Here is a 22016-nt window from a genome sequence, read left to right as displayed (position 1 = left end):
CAAGTGGTTGTTAATTGGTTGCTTGATTTTAGTTTTATAGCAGCCCCATCAGTTTTCTTTTCACATTAAATTCCAGCCTCCACTTGTATGAAGCTGGTGGGGGTGGGGGTGGGGGGCTTCAGTAGCAAAGAGAGTGAAAATGTGACTCACAGTGCCAGTGGCAGGGATGGAGACAGACAGGCGAAAGAGAGAGTTTAATGGCTCCGTACAAGCCCTGAGCTGTAGAGATAGACCTGTGGTGATTGGTTTGGACTATATTTCCAACAGCCCATCACTTGCTAAAATAAACCAATAGTACTACCGTGGCAGAAGGGAAATTACCCTGAAATGTCACTATTTGCTGTCAGTGGAGCACTGTGAACCAGTAGCAGAGGCTATGTATAACTGTGCTGTCCAGGATTTATTAAATAACATGTTGCCGTCAAGTGTGTAACTTTTCTGTTTGCCTTTTCCCCCCTCTCTCTCCAGTGGCTCTGCAGCTCCCGGAGGGCCTGCAGATGTTTGCCTGTGTCATCGCTGACATCATCGAGAGGTAAGGTGGTTAGTTTGATTGCTGAAGTTATTTGGGAGTCTGTGAGTAAGACGCAGGTGTAGAAGTCAAGCCAGCGGAGCACGAACTTTAACTGCCGCAGCCACTCGGCGCTCATTAGGAGAGCAAGAGCTTTATCGCGATGCCCCGCCTTCGACTCAATCAGGGACTCAGCTGAAAATGAGACACGATTACGCTGTTTCAGGACAGAGCAGATATCTGAGCTTCCCCTGCTCACAGTTGGAGGAGGGAAGAGATATTGTTCTTGTTAATTACATCTTGTTTCAGTCTGCATATGCCCTATTGCACACCAGCACTCTATCACACAGATACCACAAAGTTCTTCTTTTTCCATCCTGCTGCGAGAAGTGCTTCAGCGTTAATGGGCTCTTTTATGCTACAGTATAGTTAGGCCTACACTATACTCAATAACAAATTGTGCCTGGTTATTAGACATATGCATTATGAAAAACTTTTATGCGGGGGCTGCTATGAAGCATTTTTCTCTCAGGTTTGTATCTCTGTGGTCTCATTAAACCTTCAGCTGGCCTCTGCTTAGGGATGTGAATTGATTAGATTTTTTTTTTATCGATACCAGTGTCATTATCGATACAGCTTATAGGTCAGATTCTTTATCAATTCCCATACTGATTCAATATCAGCTCTCTGTGTGGGGAAAAAAGTAGACCAACAAAGATTTTCAGCGTCAACGCAACAGTGACACCTGTAGGGATGGGTACCGAACTCCGGTATTGAACGAGCCCCGGGGCTACATTCTTCAAGACCGCAATATTGATAAGCTCTGACCTTAACGGTTCTGCTATCGGTACTGGAGCAGTCGTGTTTTTTTTGTTGTTTTTTGATACTACTCAGAACCGTGATCTTTTCACTGGTATGGGTCCCAATTATTTTATGTATTTTACATTTCAAGTTGTAAAAAGTAAAATGTTTTGTTAAAAAACTATTTTGTTGCATAATGAGAATTGAGAAAATAAAGGAATTTATGTTCTTAATTTGTTTTTTTCTTCCTCAAAAAGTATCAATAAGAGTACCGTTAAAATACTGGATCGATAAGCAGTATCGATAAGAGTAGTAGTACCGTTAAAATCTTAACGATACCCATCCCTAGACACCCGTTCACCCTTTCTTTGCTCATTTTCCCTACCTGTGCAGCAACTCTGAAAGGGGGGAGCTGATAGGTGAGCTGAGCCAGCTGGAGCCTGAGAGCTAGCTGTCATAACAGTCTGTCATCATCTAAAATGGATACAACAAGAGAATATTTGCACAGCATTTGTTTTTTATCTAGGTTTTCTTAGTCAAAGAAAAAAACCGATAAGCCTGCCTGTGTGACGCTAATGTTATGAATATATACCCTTGTTAATAGGTGTGCTGCATGGTTGGGAAGTGGCACTCAAGTTTCAAATACATATACATGTTATTCCTGGAATTTAAGCCCATGTTGTATAGAATGTTGCTAGTGTTTCCACCCTTACTTGAAATGATCGTTTTACAGACATTACAAGCAGTACTATTGCCATCTTTCTTTGTGAAATAAAGCCACACTTTAAACCATGTCTTTACCACCGTGACGTCATATTACCAACACGTACTCACTCCCAACTCGCCAAAGACGCCCCTCCAGCATCAGTTTTTGACGCTCAGGGATGGCATGTCCATTTACATTCATTTCCTGCATTGTGTCTTTTCAAATACACTTGTGTTTTTACAGGAAGTATACAATTTCAACTTGTTAAATGCATACAGTCTTTTTTAAAAGTAAACTTAGAGCGTAGGTAAAATAAATTGTTTTTAGGTGCACCTCCCCAGGTTAAGGCAACAAAAGCATGTGCTGAGGTTTGGAAAACAAAATCATGATTTGGCTTAAAATAAGTCCATTTTTCACTGACGTAATGTTACATCACGTGACATACATCACATGACATAAGTCACTACTGTAGCATGCTACATATATTATCACACTATGTTGTCATTAAAATAGCTGAAATGACTTTTAGTTTCACATGGGAAACAAACAGCGGTCTCCCGGGTGAAAGTCGGCAGTTTGTTTGACCCATCCACCTCACCTCCCACCGCCCTATGCAGACTTTCTTGCTCCTTACACTATGGCGGTTGCTTGGAGTATCAAAAAATGCCACTGTCTGATGTGGCTCATAGCGCTGCTAAAGGTTGCCTCTGTGCGTCAGTATCTGACGCAGCAGGCCACTGACCAAGCGTCGGTATTTGATGATTTGGGAGTGAGACCAAGTCTATATTGCAAGTTTCCAGCAGCGTAGATACATGAGCTTGACGTCATTGTTTTTCATTGCGTAACTGTCAGAAAAACATGGTGTCTGCATCAATAAAAGGAACTCATACGTTTGAAGGCATGTGATACCGATGGATTGGACAATTTGGAAGTGGTTCTCAATTCCCATTACTACCTCTGTTTCTCAGGGGCACTGTCCGCTAAGTGTTTTCTCAAAGAAAATGACTGCTGTCATTAAACACCCAGAGTGGCTTCTTTGCACAGGTGTTTAGTCAATACTAAACTAATTATGAGATGGACAAGATGAAGAATAGAGCAGCTGGAGCTGCCATAAACTTTTCAGGCAGAGCGGATATTTGATTTCACACAGGAAAGCTGGACCACATCAGTTTGACTGCATTATTGTGCTCTTCATGCTTACATGTGCTTTACTATGCCAAGAATTTATTTACCATTAAACTTCTTGCTCAAAGAAGCGATGGACAGAAGGTTGTCCTTCTCTCTTACCTCAGCGCTTTTATCTATCTTCTCTTATTACTCCACCATTTTGTTCATCTCTTTCTCCAGCTGTATTAACCCTCTATCGCTTTATCTTTCTATCACTCGCTTTAAGGTATATCAGCTTTTTTTATCACAATAAAGATGATAGAGTGAAGTTTTGATGATAGGGTCTGGTCTTATCATTCCTGCTGCTATCAGACAGAGCGACCAGCCTTTGCTGCATGGCTTTTAAACTGAAACACCCACGCAGTCCACATTCATATGTTTGAATTGTCGCTGTCCATCATGGAGTCTGCGAAATCGGCCCCATCTTTTCCAATGAGGGCAATTAGCGGACACTAATTGCTTTTCTCACTGTCTTCATAACCCATCCTCTATCGCTCGTCCCTCTGTATTTTTCACCCTCTCCTCACTATCCACATGATTTCTCCCCCTGACTGCGGCAGAGAAGATGGTTCTCACGGTTTCCCTTCATTAGCTCCTGTTATATAGTTTCCCTTAAGCTATTTTGCTTCTGTCTGTGCTGTCTTACTATGTAAGAGTTTTCTTTGCAATTCTAGTCTTTCCAGATTTAACAGATGGGTTCTCTGAATCCTGGATGAACATCAGAGCCTCTGTGAAGTATCAAATATCTCCCTTTTTTGTGCACAGATTATCAGATCGAGGATATAATTTAAATGAAATCAGTTGAATTTGAATACTGTTGTTCCCCTTTATGATAACAAAGACAAAAACAAGACAAACTCAACAGTGGATAAACACTTTGGTCATCTACTGTAGGATCATACAGCCACACTGTCTTCCTCGAAAGACATTTCCAGTTTAGTCCAACTTTGTTATTTTTTGGCAGTTTGGGCATTTCCTATCGGTTACAATACAGTTTTACTGACCAAAGTAATTGCTGAAATCTGGGAACATTGCCATATAGCTACAATGAAGTAAGACAAGGCAAAAAAATGAATGGCCAGGCTGTGAGACAGATTGTCAACAAGAGGAGCGTTTAGACAGACTATCTAAACCTCTTGGTAAACTGAAAGTGAGCCTACCTGATATGTCAGCAATAATCTGTAATGCAAAGGAAAACTATCTGTACATACATGAACGGTTTTAGGTCTGTTGTTTTATGTTGATCCACTAGATGTTGATCTAGTGCTGAAGGTCAAAATTGATCTGTAAACTGCAGGATGTTTAAACCAATCAATTGAGTAATAATTAGGGATGTTAGGTCAATTTTTTTTTTTTTTGACATAGATCCAAGTCCTTTTAAGGTTATGTATGTGACATTTAGAGCATAAATATAGCAGCAATCCACTATCTGCTATTGCTGTGGCCCAGATGTAGAGCAGGTCGGAAGATCAGTGGTCCACATGTCGAAGTATCCTTGAGCAAGACACTGAACCCCAATTTGCTCCCAGTGGCTATTCCATCGGTGTGTGGTATGTGACAACTGAGTGGGAGGTGGCACCTTGTATGGTAGCCTCGACCACCAGTGTATAGAGTGTGTGTGTGTATGGGTGAATGTGACTTGTGTAACCACTTTGAGTGGTCGGAAGACTAAAAAGGTGCCATACAAGTGCAGTCAATTTAAAGATATAGTAGAGTAATGGCGTCCTGAGCAGAAAATGAACTCCTTCTGTGTGTCTTGTAATCCAAGCTTCTCTGTGGTTTGTTGTGGCAGGACTGTGACAGTCCAGCCATGTGTTCATGTTGTGTATGGTTGCTATAATATTTTCACGGTACAATAACCATCTCAGAAACTAGCGTGGTATCACAATATTACAATATAATTATTATTAGCAGTTACAATGACTCTTAAAGAAATTAAAATAGGTTTTCCGTTCGACTGAACAAAGGTTTTATTACTATCTTACTATATAATGACAAAAACTCCATCTGTCTGTGGGTGTGTCTGTGTGTCTGTGTGTCTGTTCCACATTTTTCTCCTCACTAACTTGGTCAAGCCATGTGAAATTTGTCACAGTGGTAGAGGGTCATGGGAGGATGCGAATGAAGCAATATTACATCAATTGGCCAAAGGGGGGCGCTATAGCAACCGATTGAAATTGCAAAATTTGAATGGGCATATNGACTTTAACTATCTGCCTTTCAATGTGCTACCTCAACTACTAATGAACAGTTTTAGCCCACTAACTACCCCACTACTGGCAATGGTACTACTGTACTTTCAATAAAGCAGTCATACTAGAAAATTCACAAAAACGCTGTCTGAATACATTGCTCTTCTTAATGGGTTCAGTTGACTATTTAATCTGCAATTTTCTATGACCTGTATCCTGAACACACACCATGTGAAACTGTACGTGGGCAACTGTGCACTCAATGGGTATGGACTAGTAATTGAAAATTTAAAACATTTTTTTAGTGGAAGTATGTGTTAACAGTCTCCTTTTTGAAAATAACTTAAATGAAGATGAGATTCTCCATCCAGTTGGATTTTTTCAATACTGTTCATAAGCAAATGTTATAATAATCGTCAACTCTCATACCATGGCATACCTTTAAACTGGTATACTGCTGCAACCCTGCCTAACTGTTGATTAAAAATGCATCTGACACATGACATAACATGCTAGCCTTCTAAATTTAGCACACCTTGTTTTATGAACTACATGATACAGTATGTAAGGCCATGTTGCAAAATTATTACGTTGATAAGCTTTAATTATTTATATGATATTAAGATAAGTTCAACAACAGGATGTATGGGTCTCCAAAAATTGATGTGAGGTAATCAGCTAGAGAGAGGATGTATCATTCTGTTAATGTTGTTGGGACCACAGAAACAGTCACTTACAATTGTACAGTCATTTTACAGAAAGATGCCTCTTTTATTCCATAAACAGTCTTTGGCCAACTATACAGCGGCTTACAGCACACAAACCCTCAACACCAACCAAAAGCCTGCATAAAGTCCAATTGCCATTGACATAATATGTGTAGATATTGTTAACTCCCTGACTAAAATTCTTCTTGGACATACTTTGCTTATGTGATGGCCCTAAGAATGGTGGTTTAAGTTGACATGCACATCATGTTTATGGACTCATCGTTACAAACAGTGAATCAGAGGTCAACACCATCTGGTAGCTCCTCATTGTTTGATCTTTGATCCTGATGTGGGGATGAAATTGCAACATTTGTCAGAAGGAACTCAAGGTCTTGGTTCAAGTCTGTTTCCACTTCATGCTGTAACCAGATAGATAGTGCCCTTGAAGTCAGAATTGTCTTGATAACAATCTCAACACAAGAGCTCAGGATTTGGCCGATCCCTTCAGAGGTTTAACCCACAGGTGAAAGTTGCTGCCCCCCGATGGAAACTGCTTGTTGGGAAGAAACCAAAATGTTCTGCTGAGAAGCCTTTCAACAGCTCTAACCACCAAAAAATGGAAAATGAAATAACTCCCAAGCATAGATGGTTGCAAAATAATGGGTGCAGCCACTGTGACTTGAACCTTTGGTTGTTGATAGGCTCTCATTTTGAAGTCTCAAGTTTAGCATTTTGGCTGTCACCATCTTGAATTTTTGGAGCCAGATGTGACCTAAAGTGACCATCTTTAGATGAAAGGGTGGAGCTGGGAAGGAGCCAAGGGTGGATCTGACTGAGAGCCTTAGGTAATTGAGGCAACAACCAAGCCAACAGCTGCATTGATGAAAATGTAGCAAATGGACGTACCCACCCTAATATGGCTCTATCATAGGATTTGAGGGTGGTGTTTTGGACAGAGTGAGTGACTGTAACCTTTGAATGTTGGCACAGCAGGCAGCTGACCTCATGTCACTCAGCTTATGTTGAGGGTTACCAGAGGTCCCAAGAGTTGGGCGGCACTGCCATCACCATAACTGCTGCAGTCCCTTGTACCCGGGAGACAGGGCTGAGGTCCATATCAAAATGGGGATGAAAGGGCTAAGCTGCCCTCAGAGTAAGCGCTTCAGTGGGAGGGACTGCTAAGTCTTAATGAGGACAAGCTGCTCTGATTTATGGCCATGCTGCAGTTAATACACTTAGGCCAAAACACACACCCTTTACATATGCACTCTTTTACAGTCACAGTGTACCATGCTTAATGTGGTGGCTGCTCCCTTCTCTTTCAAACATTATCTCTCTCCTTCTTTCTTTTTCTGCCCATTTACTAAACCATCTATCTGTTCATCTTCCTGTCTTGGTTTCCCTTGTTATTCTGGTCTTTTTGTTTCATTCTCATTCACACTAACAACCAGGGGAAAATGAAACAGCAACACACACTACAGCCTCCAAAAGAACAGATCTCTGGCAACAAAACTGCATTCAAAAAAGAAATAAACCCAAAAAATGCATGAATCAGAGTCAATAAAAAAAAAGGCAAATCTAAGTAAAATTTCACAAATGAAACATACAGCAGGGCCCTCTTTTTTTCAGCCTGGACCTGGAAACTATCAACAAAAAACGCTCATATGAAAGGAGGTCAGTCCATCCAATATGTGCCTTGAAAAATGGTGTAATTTTCACTGGGAATGACAGGGAGATAATATGTTCATCTCACTTTTCAGAATTAAACTTTTGTTTCAGATTGGTTTAATTATTAATATCTCGAACACTGTCCTTTTACTGCCCAGCTGATAAAATCCAGATGAGAGACCCTCTTAATGGTTACTATTGCTCATCTGAGTCGCCTTCAGTATCACCATGCACTCACAGTAATTAAGCTTTGCCAGAAGTAACTATATAATGACGAAAACTCTGTGTGTGTGTGTGTGTGTGTGTGTGTGTGTCTGTCTGTCTGTCTGTCTGTCTGTCTGTTCTACGGAGGATGCGAATGAAGCAATATTACATCAATTGGCCAAAGGGGGGCGCTGTAGCAACCGATTGAAATTGCAAACTTTGAATGGGCATATCTCATGCTCCGTATGTCGTAGAGACATGAAACTNCCACTAACTATCCCACTATTGGCAATGATACTACTGTACTTTCAATAAAGCAATCGTACTATCAAATTCACTAAAACTCTGTCTGAATACATTGCTCTTCTTAATGGGTTCAGTTGACTATTTAATTTGCAATGACCTGTATCCTGAACACACACCATGTGAAACTGTACGTGGGCAACTGTGCACTCAATGGGTATGGACTAGTACTGAGTGATTTTTGGACTTCTTTGCCCTGTGAAACAGATTCTTTATGAATTTAAAGGTCCGGTGTTGATGTTAGGAATAGTAATTTCTTTGTCAAACATTTTTTTGTGTAACATTAACACTTTATTAATCAGGTCTCTATCAGGGAAACTATAACTGATTACAGAGCGAAAGCATTAATAATACAGAATTTCTTGTTGCATTTTTCATGTATACTGCCATTCTTATGGAATGCATGTTAATTGGACTTAGTATTGTTGTACTCAAGATCAGTCTTGCTCTTGAGTCTACTTTTTGAAGGTCTTGTTCTCATCTTGGACTGCATTTTTACTCCATCTCAACACCTCTGCAATGCATTTTGATTATTCTGTCAAGGCATTTTTTATGGTACACTTATATACACACATACTTACTTAGTGCAGGTATGTGGCAATAAAAGAGGTGAGTGGAACCTTCATTTGTTTTCTGTGGGTGTTTTTATGGGAATATGGATCTCACAGATCGATTGCACGACTGCCTATGGTTTGCATGTTACATGTTATATCGTAAGTGTGTCATACAGTGTGGGACTTGCACTGGTCTTGGTCGTGACTTGGTCTCTGTACATCAAGTACATCAACATATGCGATGAAGCTGATGTACTTGCGTGATCGGCGCTGTACCCATGGTTGAATGCACTTATTGTGAGGCGCTTTGAAAATAAGCATCAGCTAAATAAATGGAATGTATGAAATGGAATGTATGATTTGTTTTTTGCAAGATGATTTACACATCAAGAAATTCAGGAAATAGCATTTACATACTTTTTTCCTCGGCCAAAGAACCTCTAACAACCAACTCACACCTCTGGCCTTGAAGGTGATCATTTAAATATACATAAACATTCACATGTAGAGATGCTTAAATGTGGGTTAACATGACGTAATTCATAAAGGTTTAATTGAACAAGATGATATTAAGTAAGATGTACCCTCAATAAAAAAAACATTATGGATTTTACATTTCTTTACACTTGACTCCTCCAATGCATTTTGTCTGAATAATCATGTCACAATATGTAAAGCAGGCAGCAGTCCATTTTTTACACTGCCATCCTCCTTTATCTGATTCTCTCTGTGCCATTTCATTTCCTTTACTCTCTCTGTGTTGACATTGTCATAGGAATTCAAAGACTTATGAACTCTGCTTTCACAAGTAAACAAAAGAGAAAAAGCTTTCAGAATAAAAGAAAGAATTGGTAACTTGGGCAGGCAGGCAATGATGCATGTGCTGTCACTGTACCATATGTTTTATTGGCTTTGATGGTATGCCAGCTGTCTCATCCTAGCTTTGAAAGATACTTTTATGAACTTCAATATTTACTGCTGCTGCTTTTGTGACAGTGAGGGAATATGAAGAGAGTAGCAGAAAGCAGGGTGTGTGTGCGGGGGGGATGTCGCCATGTCCCCATCCTGAGGACAGCACTGGCATTTAATGTGCTGTCTCTGTTCTTCTGGCACAAAAACCACGGGTCTCTACATGGAGATGTTGGCTTGTAACATAATCCAAGGTCTTGTTCTCTAATGTTTGATAGTTAAACGACAAATTTGCTGAGCACAAAAGGCCAAAGGGCTGCTGCTATTGAAGCACAGAGCAATAGTGAAAAATGAAGCATTCTTTTCCCTGACTGAAATGGAGTCACCAACTACTCATCATGCAAACAAAGGGGCTCACATAGACGTGTCAGTTTTAAGATACAATAAACATGTTTTAATAGTGCTATTTTTTATTGTTTGTTCCTAATATGTGTACCCTGGGCTTACTATAAACCAGTATTGATACTGTCTGTAATAAAGTAAATTGAATTGACATTTTATTATGAAACAAGACTTTCCCACAGTTTAAGAGGCACAGACAAGCTTTATACAACAAATTAAACAAACCTCTGTAGAAATGAGGTAATTAGGTAGGATTACACTCTGTCCTACAAATGACATTCATGAAACACAGTTGTAGCATGTTTTCGCTTATTGTCATTTATACTGATAACAGTTTGCAAACCATCTGTTAAATGTCACTATATTCACTCTTTTTTTTTTTTTTCCTTGGGAAAAAATCTGATCGAAGAGGGAATCAGCCTTGAAAAGGGCCATTACAACAAACTAAATACACATGACTGTCACGTCCATGAAAGCCCTTTTTGTTTTTGCATATTTGAACTGCTGTTGGTTTGATGAACTGCCATGGTCACATGTCAGAAAGGTCAGAGCATTTCTTTGGTCAGTGTTTGCGCAGACAGTTGAGTTTCCTAACTGTTGGCCCCTGGAAGGGGCAGTTTGAAACCACATGTTGTTACCTACCCTATTAGTCTTTCATGAAGTATTCCACCACTGGAAAGACTTAACGTCTTTACAAAAAACTGGGCTGTCTATGCAGTGGAAGGACACAATTGTCTTTGATAGTGGTGCTACATGACCAAAGAAAACAGAGGGAATGGGCTGTGGCATTCAACTTTTGTTTCAGTGGTAGAAAACCTACAACTACCAGAATGCACTGTGCCAGACCGGACCAATAAACACTCCTGGTGGGTAACGTAATGTGAGCTTGGTCTTTTGACACAGGGAACAATGTTGTGGCCAGCTGGTAACAAACAATCTCGAATTACAGTTAAACAGTGAGATAAAATATGTTTCTGAAAACATTTGAAGCAAAAAATGGACAACGCAGTGACAGAATCTTGGTTCATATTTTATCAGTACGGCTTAGTTATACCATTTGAGCATAGTTTTTTTCAACTTTGTTTTAAATATATGGTACAAGAAACGGTATGGTGCCCACTTCCTGTTCACAAATTCTCATATTACAGCCAGACAGTGCACTAAATATATACTTTTGAAAACATTTTCGGTGAGAAATCGGCAATACATTAACAAGATAATGGTTTAATCTATACTCCCTAGTTTGGTCTTAGTTTTAGAGAGAGGAACGGCTCCCACCCCATCTGTTTCTGTAGTCATTGTGTTCGTGGTGGCAGGCAGGAAGTACAATCTGTAGTTCGTGCAACAGCTGAAGAGCCAGAGAAAATCTGCCAGATGACGTGATTTGAGTTGAGAGATGAGCAGGGAGAGCTGGGCTGGTAAGATGGAGGAGAGTTAACCACAGATCATTTACACATAGTATCCACATTGTCATGATACAAAGCTGGTTGAACATTGGCAATAGTCCTTAAAATACAACTCTCAAGTGTTGCACTACAGTTGAAGAAAAAATAATTGGATGAGGTTTTGTGGAGCAATGTCGGTTTAACCCTCAAAGTCTTTGTATGTATTTAACTTCTATATCCAGAATGTGTTTGTCAAGAGACACAAGAAAGTCAGAGGTACAATACAGTGAACGTCCAGTTGCATTAAAAAGTAGTTACACAGAAAAAAGAGAGAAGGATAGCAGGAAATAAAGAAGCAAAGATTTCTCAATTAAAATGCATGAATAATGTGTTACTGAAAGCCTCAACAGTCACCAGAATATTTATTTCCCTTAGGTCTGGCAGTTGTCCTAAACCCATTCACCAGTTTCCAATTCTCTCAGTTCCAGGTTTTTTTTCTGCAGCATAACAGTCAGCAAAAATAGCCTGGGTCTTCAGACTACAGTGAAACGAGGCCCACATTTCTGATTAATTTAGAAACAAGAGTAGGGAGGAAGCTTTCCCAAAAATGGCCTTATTAATAAAAATAGTTTAGTGACTAAGCCTACACATCATCAGAGATGGCCAACCAGCCCCAGCGCTGAGTATACAGTGATGAGTAATGGATATGCAATTTGTAACTCTGATCTCAAAGGACAATTATAAAATGTGTCTAACATCCAAAGACACTGAGCTGATGAAGTCACAAAAAATTATATAATAGTTGAATGTGGAAAAGGCCTTTTTCTTTGGCTCAAAGGAAAAAAAATCTGAAACATCCAAACTTTTGTACATGCCTTTTATCTTGTCAACAATGTCTTCAGTATGGGAGCTAAACAAATGACAGCCTTCCATCATTTAAAATCTTCAGATGTCTGAAATAAGACACCAGCTTCCAATTACAGCTGCAACAGAAATCAGTTAGTTGTCTATTAATTAACTAATTTGTTAATAATGTCATTGGTTTGAGTATTTTTTTTTTTTTTTTAAGAAAAAGGATCAAATTTCTTTGATTCCAGCCTCTAAAATGTGAATATTTTCAGGTTTCTTTACCCCTCAAGGACAGTAAACTGAAACTCTTGGGATTTTAGAAACTTGACTGAGTATTAAGTTCTTTTACAGCAATGCCCTGAGTTCAATAGGCTCGAAGGATATGAATGTATAATAGCAACTGCAATAGAGTGATAAAAAATGTCCAAAGAAAATGAATAAGTAGCAGCAGTGTCTGTCTATCAATAATTATATACAGCAATAGAAAACAGAAAAAGATGAAATAGTTAAATAATTAGAATAGAGTCTGCCGTAAAGGACTGATACATAGCAACAACAACAGTAAAAACAGTAAAATGTAGAAAATCATGTCTGTCAGTTTACCAAAGCAGGAACACTGTAGAACAACCACATCCTCTAGCACACACTTGAAGTGATCTAACAACACATACCTGTCTAATCTTGTAACTTGTTCCATTTATTTGGTGCGAAAAAAAACTAAAAGCTAATTTATCAAGCTCAGCACTGATCTGAGGAGTTTCAAGGGATAAAAATTCCTGTGAGCATGTGTGATGAGAGATGGATGTGATTTTTAAAAGAGAAGTGAGGCAGAAGGGTAGCTTTCCGAGCAATGCCTTATAGACAGAAAAGAGACAATGTTTTTCCCTTCCATCAGTGAGGGAACACCATCCCACATTCTGATACAGGTCACAGTGGTGAGCTCTTAAGCCATCCCCAGTAATAAAACAGAGGGAACTGCGGTAGACTGTATAGAGTGATTTCAGTGATTGAAAGGGTACCACTTATGGCACCTATAATTTGGTACTGTTACCCAACGGTACCTTTTTTTGTTACTTCACTTTTTTTCTGTAATAACAAAATTTTCATTTTTGAATGAGCTGCAGGGATGACGTCTCTCTGCTGTTTAGCAGTTATACTAGGCTATTGCTAAAATAATGTAGAAAAGAAAATAGACGAGATGCCTAAACTATTGCAGCATCGGCATTGCGGCAATAGTTTTGGCTCTCTGGGAAGCTGATGTAGTTGTCGCACAGCTTCATGGCTGGCCTCCAGGCTTTGAGGTCCTTCGTAGTATTTCTGCCTCTTGTCTAAACCTTGCGTTCTAGCATAGATAGTCTCTCAGGTACCAACGCATGGCATTGACGGATTTAATAAGAATCAGTACTCAGTAGCACGAATGTAATTCGGTTGGTATCCTTAAAAGTACCAAGTTCGGTACTCAATCCTAGAAACACTAATCAGTATTTTTCACCATTTTTTAATACTTTAGACCAAACAACTAATTGATCAATAGAGAAAATTATCGACAGATTAATCAACAGTGAAAATAATTGTTATTTGCAGTCTTACTTTTAGTATTTTAGTCATGTTTGACGAGCATGACGTTCTCATCAAACTCGGCTGTAGTTTCTGTTTTGTCCTCAGTAAGCATGGTAAACACTATATTTTTGTTTTTAACAAGCTATATCAAACTTTTTTTTTCAGGTTTATCAAGACTGCCGGACACTTGTGACGCCCCATAACACTCTGAAACTCTACAATAGTAAAAACGTGTAAAGACAAATGTCTGAAAAATGTGTGACCAGCAGTAACACGACTGTCAGAACAAGAGCGGAATTCAGTCAGGTCCGATCAATATGGAGAGCTGGTGGTAGGAGGCAGTTGGTTCGCTCTGGAGGTGTTGTGTGCTTGTATGTATGATTCAACAAAACGTGATGGAAGACGCTCACTTAGTGATCCCACTGACATACCGTACCTGTGTTCTGTCTCTCTCCATCATGTACTATACTAGATAACTGTCAACATAGGCCCGGGATGGCTCAAGTAACAGTCATGTCAGATGCAGTGTGTTGGTAAAATGAGGTACAGTATGCACATACAGCCCCCGGACATCTCCAGGTCCTTCACCGTAGCCGTCTTCATCCATCAGAATAGATTCCACTATATTCTGCACAGCATGTTGAATCATTTCTGTGGGAGCAGCAGTCACAGCCCACAGCCTCCCGGGGTAAATGTCAACTCTACCATTAGGAAGGAGCCTGGTAGGAACCTCCAACGCCTTCTTGGCCTCATATCGTCACAATCCTCAAGGCGCCCACAGCGCAGCTGAGCTGTAGCAACAGATCTGGGTGTAAGTGAGGGAATGAATCGTCTGTGTCTGTGTGCCAGCGTATATGTACGTGTGTGTTTTTGTGCATATGTGCACCATGGTCATGTGTCTGTGCCCACTCAAACTTCTGTCTACTCTTCATGTATATGCTCCCAGCTCACGCACTGGGGCCATGTGCCGTCTAATTAGCGCTCCTGCCAGGCACACCCTTTCTACCCACCCAAAGCTTATGTTGAACTCCAACAGTATCTCATCATCAGCGACCACCTGCAAACCCTGTAGAAACCGGTATCAGTCAGGTTTTTCTATGTCTTTGTGTCATCTCCTACCGTGTGCCCAGATGGAAAGAAAGACAGGCTTGAAGACTAAATGAAAGAGAACACTTAAACTTCCTGCCCAGTACCCCTTGCTAAATTTATCTGCTTATCTGGTAAACCCTAGCAACAAACTGTTTATCTGTCTTTCATACTCCAGGGTTCAACGTTGATGCTGAACCCTGAAACTAAACTTTGAAGTCAAGTTTTACCCACCCATATACAAACTCTTATTCAATAGCAGCTATCAAATAACCAAAACTAAAGTTAATTGTCGTGTTGTGTTTTTCGGAAACTTAACGTGCTTTGAAAAACTACCCTGTTTTATACACGCTGCTCCCAAACTTTCTGCAAACTGCATAATACATGGTCGGCATTTCGCCCACATCCACTGATTTCACCCAAGTAAGCTCCAGTTTCCAGGATAATTGAAATGCTCACTTGTGCTGTAGCTCATAAACTGTCTTTACCTGCCGCCATTTTCGCGTTAGTGAGCAACTGGTTCTGTGCATGTGCAGTTCTTAATAGAGATGAGAAGGAAGCGAAATGGCTCACTCCTTAGCTACTTCCCTCATCAGCTCCAGAAAAACACTATGTGCTTATTTATTTATTTATTTATTTTTGTGAGTTGCTAGTTTTACTAGCCCAACATGGCATTTTTCTTGCCCCAGGCAATCCTTATTGTTGAGACCTGTATTCAATCTTCTCCTTGTCGCCCTTATTATATTCAAGGGAAGCTGTGGCTCAGGAGGTAGAGGGGGTCATACATTCGATCCCCAGCCCACATGTCAAAGTATCCTTGGGCAAGATACTGACCCCAATACTACAATATGGAGAGAGGTTAGACTTGTACTTCGCTTGTGATCAATAAGTCATAACACACTGCTTTGCCTTTAATAAATGGGCTTGGTACCTACACGTTTCAACTCACAGTCTTCGTCAGGGTAGCTACAATACACAGTGCACTACCGGTGAAGGCAGTAGTGTGAATTTCTAATCTGAGTAGCAGGTGGCACCTATGGTAGCCCCGGCCACCAGTGTGTGAATGTGTGTGCAAATGGGTGAATGTGGCTCTGTGGTGTTTTTAATGATACACATATGGTTAAAGAGAAAAGAAAGAAAGGAGAAGGCAAACTTAAAACACAAGTCACCGCAACAACCTCGGGTGGTATTTTCATTGCAAGGACTGGTCCCCTCCTGGTGATGACGTGGCACTGATGCTATCTCAGTTGTATTTGATTTGTAGTGCCAGGTAGCAGCAGGGAAGAGTGTAAAGTGAATCAGCCACACCTACGTCCCTTTGCACCTCACAGACAAAGGCCTGGAGGACCACCAAGATACCTGCCGGTTCTATCTTTGCCAATCACATCTCATCTAGGGGGACATCATGCCCAGGCAGACTGGAAATCCTGATAGGTGCTGACACTGTGTAATACGATATCTTGGCAGATAGCACCTTGGAAATTGCCTGAGCTGTCATGAAAGTACAATTGATTCCCTCTAGAGATACAGTAAGAATAATAAAAGGTCGATTTGGCTGTAACTTGGACAGAACTGGATGGAGGTTGTGAGTGTTTGTTCTTATTGCCTGGCCTTTGATTCCCAAATTAAATATGAAGATAGTAATGAGAACACCGGGGTGAAGGCAGTACTTGTTCATTCCACTGCTGTTATCTCGGACTGAATACATCTAATTTATGAACTAATGACACAAACACATTAACCCTGTTTTTAGCAGTGTTTAGAAGAGATAAGCAAAGCTTAGTGCTGAAGGTTACAATCCCTCTTTTGCCCTCTGTTCTGTCTGCAGCACAAGCAGTCAGACCGACCATAATCGCTCTCATTTTGGATGGCTCAGTCCCAGGCACACGTCCATGTAATTACGCTCACAGAGAGCCGTGTAATATTATGCACAGCCTGGAAAGAATATACTTGAAGAATATTACATATGCTTTTAAAATGTCCTTTCAGGGTAATTCCACTGACATTGCTCTGGCACTTGAAGGACACAAATTGGGGTTGCACAGTCCACGAATTGGAAAACAAAAATTGTATGAGAATCTGCTCAATATAGAAACAGTGAGAATTTAGTGTTTGTCACTCTTATGAAACATAATTTAGTGTTATAAACCCAGCACAATACATGGCCACAAAATCCAACATGAAACAGCTACTTGTTTATTATGGAAACATGAGCATATCGGTCATCATATCTATCATATTTTCTCATATTTTGCTCATTTTTTTCCTTTATGGACATCTACATATATGTAACAAAAAAAATAAGTACCCGAGTTAACATAATGGAGTAGCGGGAAGTAACAGTATAATTACACAAAGTGATTATTGAGAATTGATGTGACTATGCTTCCTGTTAAGAGAAGGGACGACACAGAACAGATGCTGATATGAGAGTGTCCTTTTTCGTTAGAGGATAAATGAAGGACAGCTCAATCCCACCTAGATTCATCATGCATTGTGAAAAATCCTAATGAGTAGGCGTTCCCAAATATTAAATGAGAGATGTAATGACAGACAGCAGCTCAGGGAAATTGTGACAAGGAGCATGAGAAGAGAGGAAAGGAGTCAAAAAAGCTTGAGAAAGTGAAGACAGAGGAGAAAGACTGAAATGACTTGAGGGAGCCGAGTGACAGACGATGGAGGGAAGCCTTAGGGATGAATGAAAGAGGGATTAGATGGATGTGACCTCATCAATCGCTACAAGAAAAAGTTGTAATTGTTATTTTTTCAGAGTTTACTTTTATGTCATGAGGATTGTGGCTGAAATGCAGTGATGTGCTGGGTAAGATCAATATTTTTCTTGCTTTTCTCCCTAGTTCGAAGTGGGCGGGGCTGAGTTAGAAAAGCTGATGTTGCGTACGTCTTTGCACCAGAATTTAGCAACATTTGAATCAAAATAGGATGACAGTTGTTGGGTTGCTTGTTTTATCAGCTGTATCAGCCAGTCCACACATGATAAGGCAGATTTTGAATACTAAATCTTGGCTTTGTGTAAACACTATCCTATCAAACGCTATCCTGTTATCTCCTGTTAAGTTAATAAGACTGACGAGTTAGTATATTGTTGCCAGTTTCCATGATGTTGCTCGGTTCATGTCCTGTCTCCCTGATACATTGAAATCTGAAAGGACGCAGTAAAGTCACCGGGGGACACACTCTTTTTTCCCAAATTATGCTGTGACGACAAGTCCCTGTTGAAATCATAGAAACAGTTATGTCACTCAACTTCTCTTATTTCAAAGGTATTTCTCATGTCAGAAAAGCATGAGTGAAATGTGTTTGAGATGTCATTATCATACTGTAGGTGATGTGTCAGTGCTTTTCCTACAGTGCTCTGCACAGATCTGACACCTGCCCACATCCCCAGCTCTATGAAGCTCTGTGCGCCACATCTGCCTGGTAAAGGCGGCGGTGCTGGAGGTGTTGGCACCGGCACAGATGTCCCCCGATGACCGCTGGTAGACAATTGCCTTATATTTTAGGTTCATGGTTTGTGCTTTTGTAAACTTTCATACAATGTACCCCACTTCATGACTATGTAGGATATTACTACAGGCATTCTGTAATCTAACGTAACAACATGTGCTGAGACAGTAGCTGCTGTATTCACTCTTTTTCCCTGATACAACTACACTGTGAAAATATGATTGTGATTGATATGAATGTGATTGATGCTGTGTTGACAGATTCGAGATTCCATTTTGTTTGGGTGTCCGTAGATGGCTTTGGTAGAGTGAGACTTCTAGGGTGCTTTCAGACCTAGAGTTGTCTTGCTTTGGTCTGAATCAGGGACTAATTTTGTTAGAAAGTTGCATAATTGCCTAGAGTTGGTTTGTGTTTTCACGACAGCATTTACAAACAGATCAGATAAAATGCCTGCGTGAGAAAGCTGCTCCTAATTGGTCAGAATTTCCATGCGAGAAAAATTCAGGAAGTAAACAAAATGCACACTTGCAAGATAAATGTGACACTGTCTAATGTCGTAGTTGAGGGACAACTACACAGGTTGATTTTGGTGCTGCTCATCGTGGACTATATTGCTTGTATTGTTCATTTTAGGCAAACCATACAGTTTGAAAACGAGACGCAGCGCCAACTAGGAAACCAAGGTTTCATGCATTGGATGTGCCGATGCGCAATGTGACTGCAATTGGTTCTGATCAAGGTGGGAACACGTTCTCACCACAAAACAACCACACCAGAGTTTGTTTGTAACCTGACCGAGACCACCTCTTCAAGAAGGTCTGGGTCCGGTTGTTTTGGTGCGCACCCGAGTGCGATTGCTGTGTTCACACCTGCCCAAACGAACCCTACTTAGGTACAGTAGCATAGCCCATTTTGCCAACAAGACGGCGCTGGCACATTGACTTTGGAAGACGACTGTGGACACTCTGATAAAGCATCTCCTTTCTCAGGCACAGAAAATGATACTTGAGCTTGGTTCCATTAAGGAAAAAAATAACTAACCAGGGCTGTTTGTTTTCAACTTTGATTCTTGCTTACTTGGTCATATTTTTAATGTTTTTGAGAAATAGTTCAGATTTAGAACCAAGTTTAGAAGCTTTACAGTAGTCACTAACATCAATATTCACAAGACCCTCTGTAATAAAATTAATTTACCTATAGGTCTAAGCAAAAGGCAAATAAAAGCAACAGCAGCTTCAATGAAGCTTTAGTGTTCTGTTCTTGTAGAGGCACAATAGCACTTAATTCCCTGATTATCTGTCCTCTTTGGTCCCTTATCCTGATTCCTGTCTTGATACCCTCACAGATCTGATAACCACTGTGTCAAACTAGATTTACTTTTCTGTATTATGTTTTTTAGAGCTCCTCAGAGATTAGATCTGTTCCTGGTTGTAGGTCTATCGCCCCGAGTTTTCACCTCCGAGAGCAATATCTGCGCAGTAGCAGTCACTTGTAGTAACTGTTGCCACATGATCGTTTTGTTTCTGTAAATTGGATTGCAGCTCTTTTGAGCGTATTCTGCTATGCTGTGCAGTTGAGGTCTCTATCTTGATAAAGCTGTAGGCCTCTCTATAATGACCCATGGCTCAGGCTTTTGAATAAATGCCATGACAAATAGATTAGATACACTCACAGAAATAGCAGTAATGATCTTGTTTTTCAGGGAGTTAAAGGATTATCTAATGGTATTACTGAAAACATCTGCGTAAGCATGAACCCATACTCGCTGCCTCACGTCTCTGTATTTACTCATTCCTGGCAGATGTTCAATGACTGCAGTTAGACTGTCATATTTTACATTGGCTTTTGTCTCCAAATTTTCTCTGTGGAAGACAGGCGACTCAGGATTCTTGTGTCAATATGACAATGAAATATAGTGAAATAAGCAGGGTGAGACGTCGTGTGGAAGATATACCCAACAAGAGAAGGAGTGGAGATCATTTAATCCTCCTGCCAGTGCCCCTTGCCAAATTTATTTTTGGAGGGGAGCACTTTGTCAGGATATTTTCTATGTTATATGTGCAGAAAGCAGATTATTGATATCAGATTTGCTAATATTACAAACCCAGCCGCAAACAGCTCATCTGTCTTAGTCTGCCCTCTCCTCCTCCTCCTCATCACCCCTCTGTCCTTCTCTCTTTCTCTGTCCTCATCTTTTTCAGTGTTTCTCTCTCAGTCTTATGTAGGAAGCACTTCTCGTGTTCTCCCGTTCTGTTTTTCATCTCACCTGTTCTCGTTCTTGTTTTCCTTCTGTATCATCTCCCACTCAACATTACCTCTTCCACTGGACTTTAGTTTTGCTTCTTTCTTTGTGATTTAATCTTTCTTCTCCTCATTTACCTAAACTGAACTCATTTAAGGAGGAAATAATAACGGTTCATCTCTGCTGAGCTAGCCCACCACCTCTGGGAGAAGCCTCTTTTCCTGGGCCAATCCTCGCTGTGCCGTGCCAAAGCCCACTCACAGACACACTGATGGGGGCTGATGTCTGAAATGTAATGGAATAAAAGATGAGCTTTTGCCAGATGTAGGAAATAATTCACACATGTGTTTTGTGTACAGGGAAAGGTGAGCTTGTGTCCATGTGTGTGAGTGTGTGTGTGTGTGTGTGTGTGCATGTGTGTGTGACTTGCAATGCAAACGTGCCACATATGCTCATTTGAGCTGTCTGCCCACTGTGTATCAGTGGCAACTGTGCAAGAGAAGTGCTGCTGCACCTGCACCCACCTTGCTGACCTGCTTGTCACTTTGTTTCCCATGAGAGCAGTCTGCTGCCTCTGCTATTATTAGACGTTGGATGTAAAAATCTCACTGGCAGCACAGTCATATGGACAGACAACCTACTGTGGAGTGTACTGCAACCTTCCTCTTAGGCTGCCAGGAGAGACAGTAACAATACAGACTGTCCTTTTCAGAATAAGAATAGCGCCTCTGGTCTGGACTAATCCTTTCTGTCCGTATATTCACCAGGGTCAGCGGAGGTTCATTACACTTCTGCTGCGCAATGATTAATTCATTTACATCATTTAAATGTGTCCATTTAAACATGCACAAAGGTTGTATAAGTAAGTCTAGTTGTACCTTTCAGCTGTAATGTTGCTGGAAGCATTACGTTTACTGGGTTGTTGGCCCATCTGTCTGTCTGTCCTATTCTTGTGAATGTGATTTTTCAAGAAGGCCTTGAGATAAGTCCTTCAAATTTGGCACAAATGTCCACTTAGACTCAAGGATGAACTGATTATGTTTGTGTAGTCATAGATCAAAGGTCAAGGTCACTGTGATTTTGTCTGTCTCATTCTTGTGATTGCAATATCTCAAAACCATCTTTAAGTATTTTTTTTTTTTTCAAATTTGGCACAAACATCCACTTGGACTCAACGGTGAACTGATTTGATTTTGGTGGTCAAAGTTTGAAGTTACAGTGACCTTGCATCTGTCTCATTCTCATGAAGGCAATATCTCAAGAACGCCTTGAAGAAATTTCTTCAACTCAGTCAGTTATGAGCCG

At 40.5% G+C, this 22016-nt stretch overlaps 1 protein-coding gene across 1 annotated transcript in view; it reads left to right on the top strand.

Moving 5' to 3' along the window:
• The window catches only part of dph1 (diphthamide biosynthesis 1), an 88608-nt gene that overhangs the window by 22846 nt on the left and 43746 nt on the right, over nucleotides 1-22016 (top strand). Inside the window, exon 3 of the mRNA XM_050063884.1 lies at nucleotides 469-532. Within this exon, the coding sequence (XP_049919841.1) occupies nucleotides 469-532 (64 nt within the window). The remainder of the gene's footprint in view (nucleotides 1-468; nucleotides 533-22016) is intronic.

This window comes from Epinephelus moara, chromosome 2 (genome assembly GCF_006386435.1).
Source record: "Epinephelus moara isolate mb chromosome 2, YSFRI_EMoa_1.0, whole genome shotgun sequence".
NCBI classification, from domain to species: Eukaryota; Metazoa; Chordata; class Actinopteri; order Perciformes; family Serranidae; genus Epinephelus; species Epinephelus moara.
The sequence above is the reverse complement of the archived record's forward strand: the minus strand, read 5'-3'. Positions and strand labels throughout refer to the sequence as shown.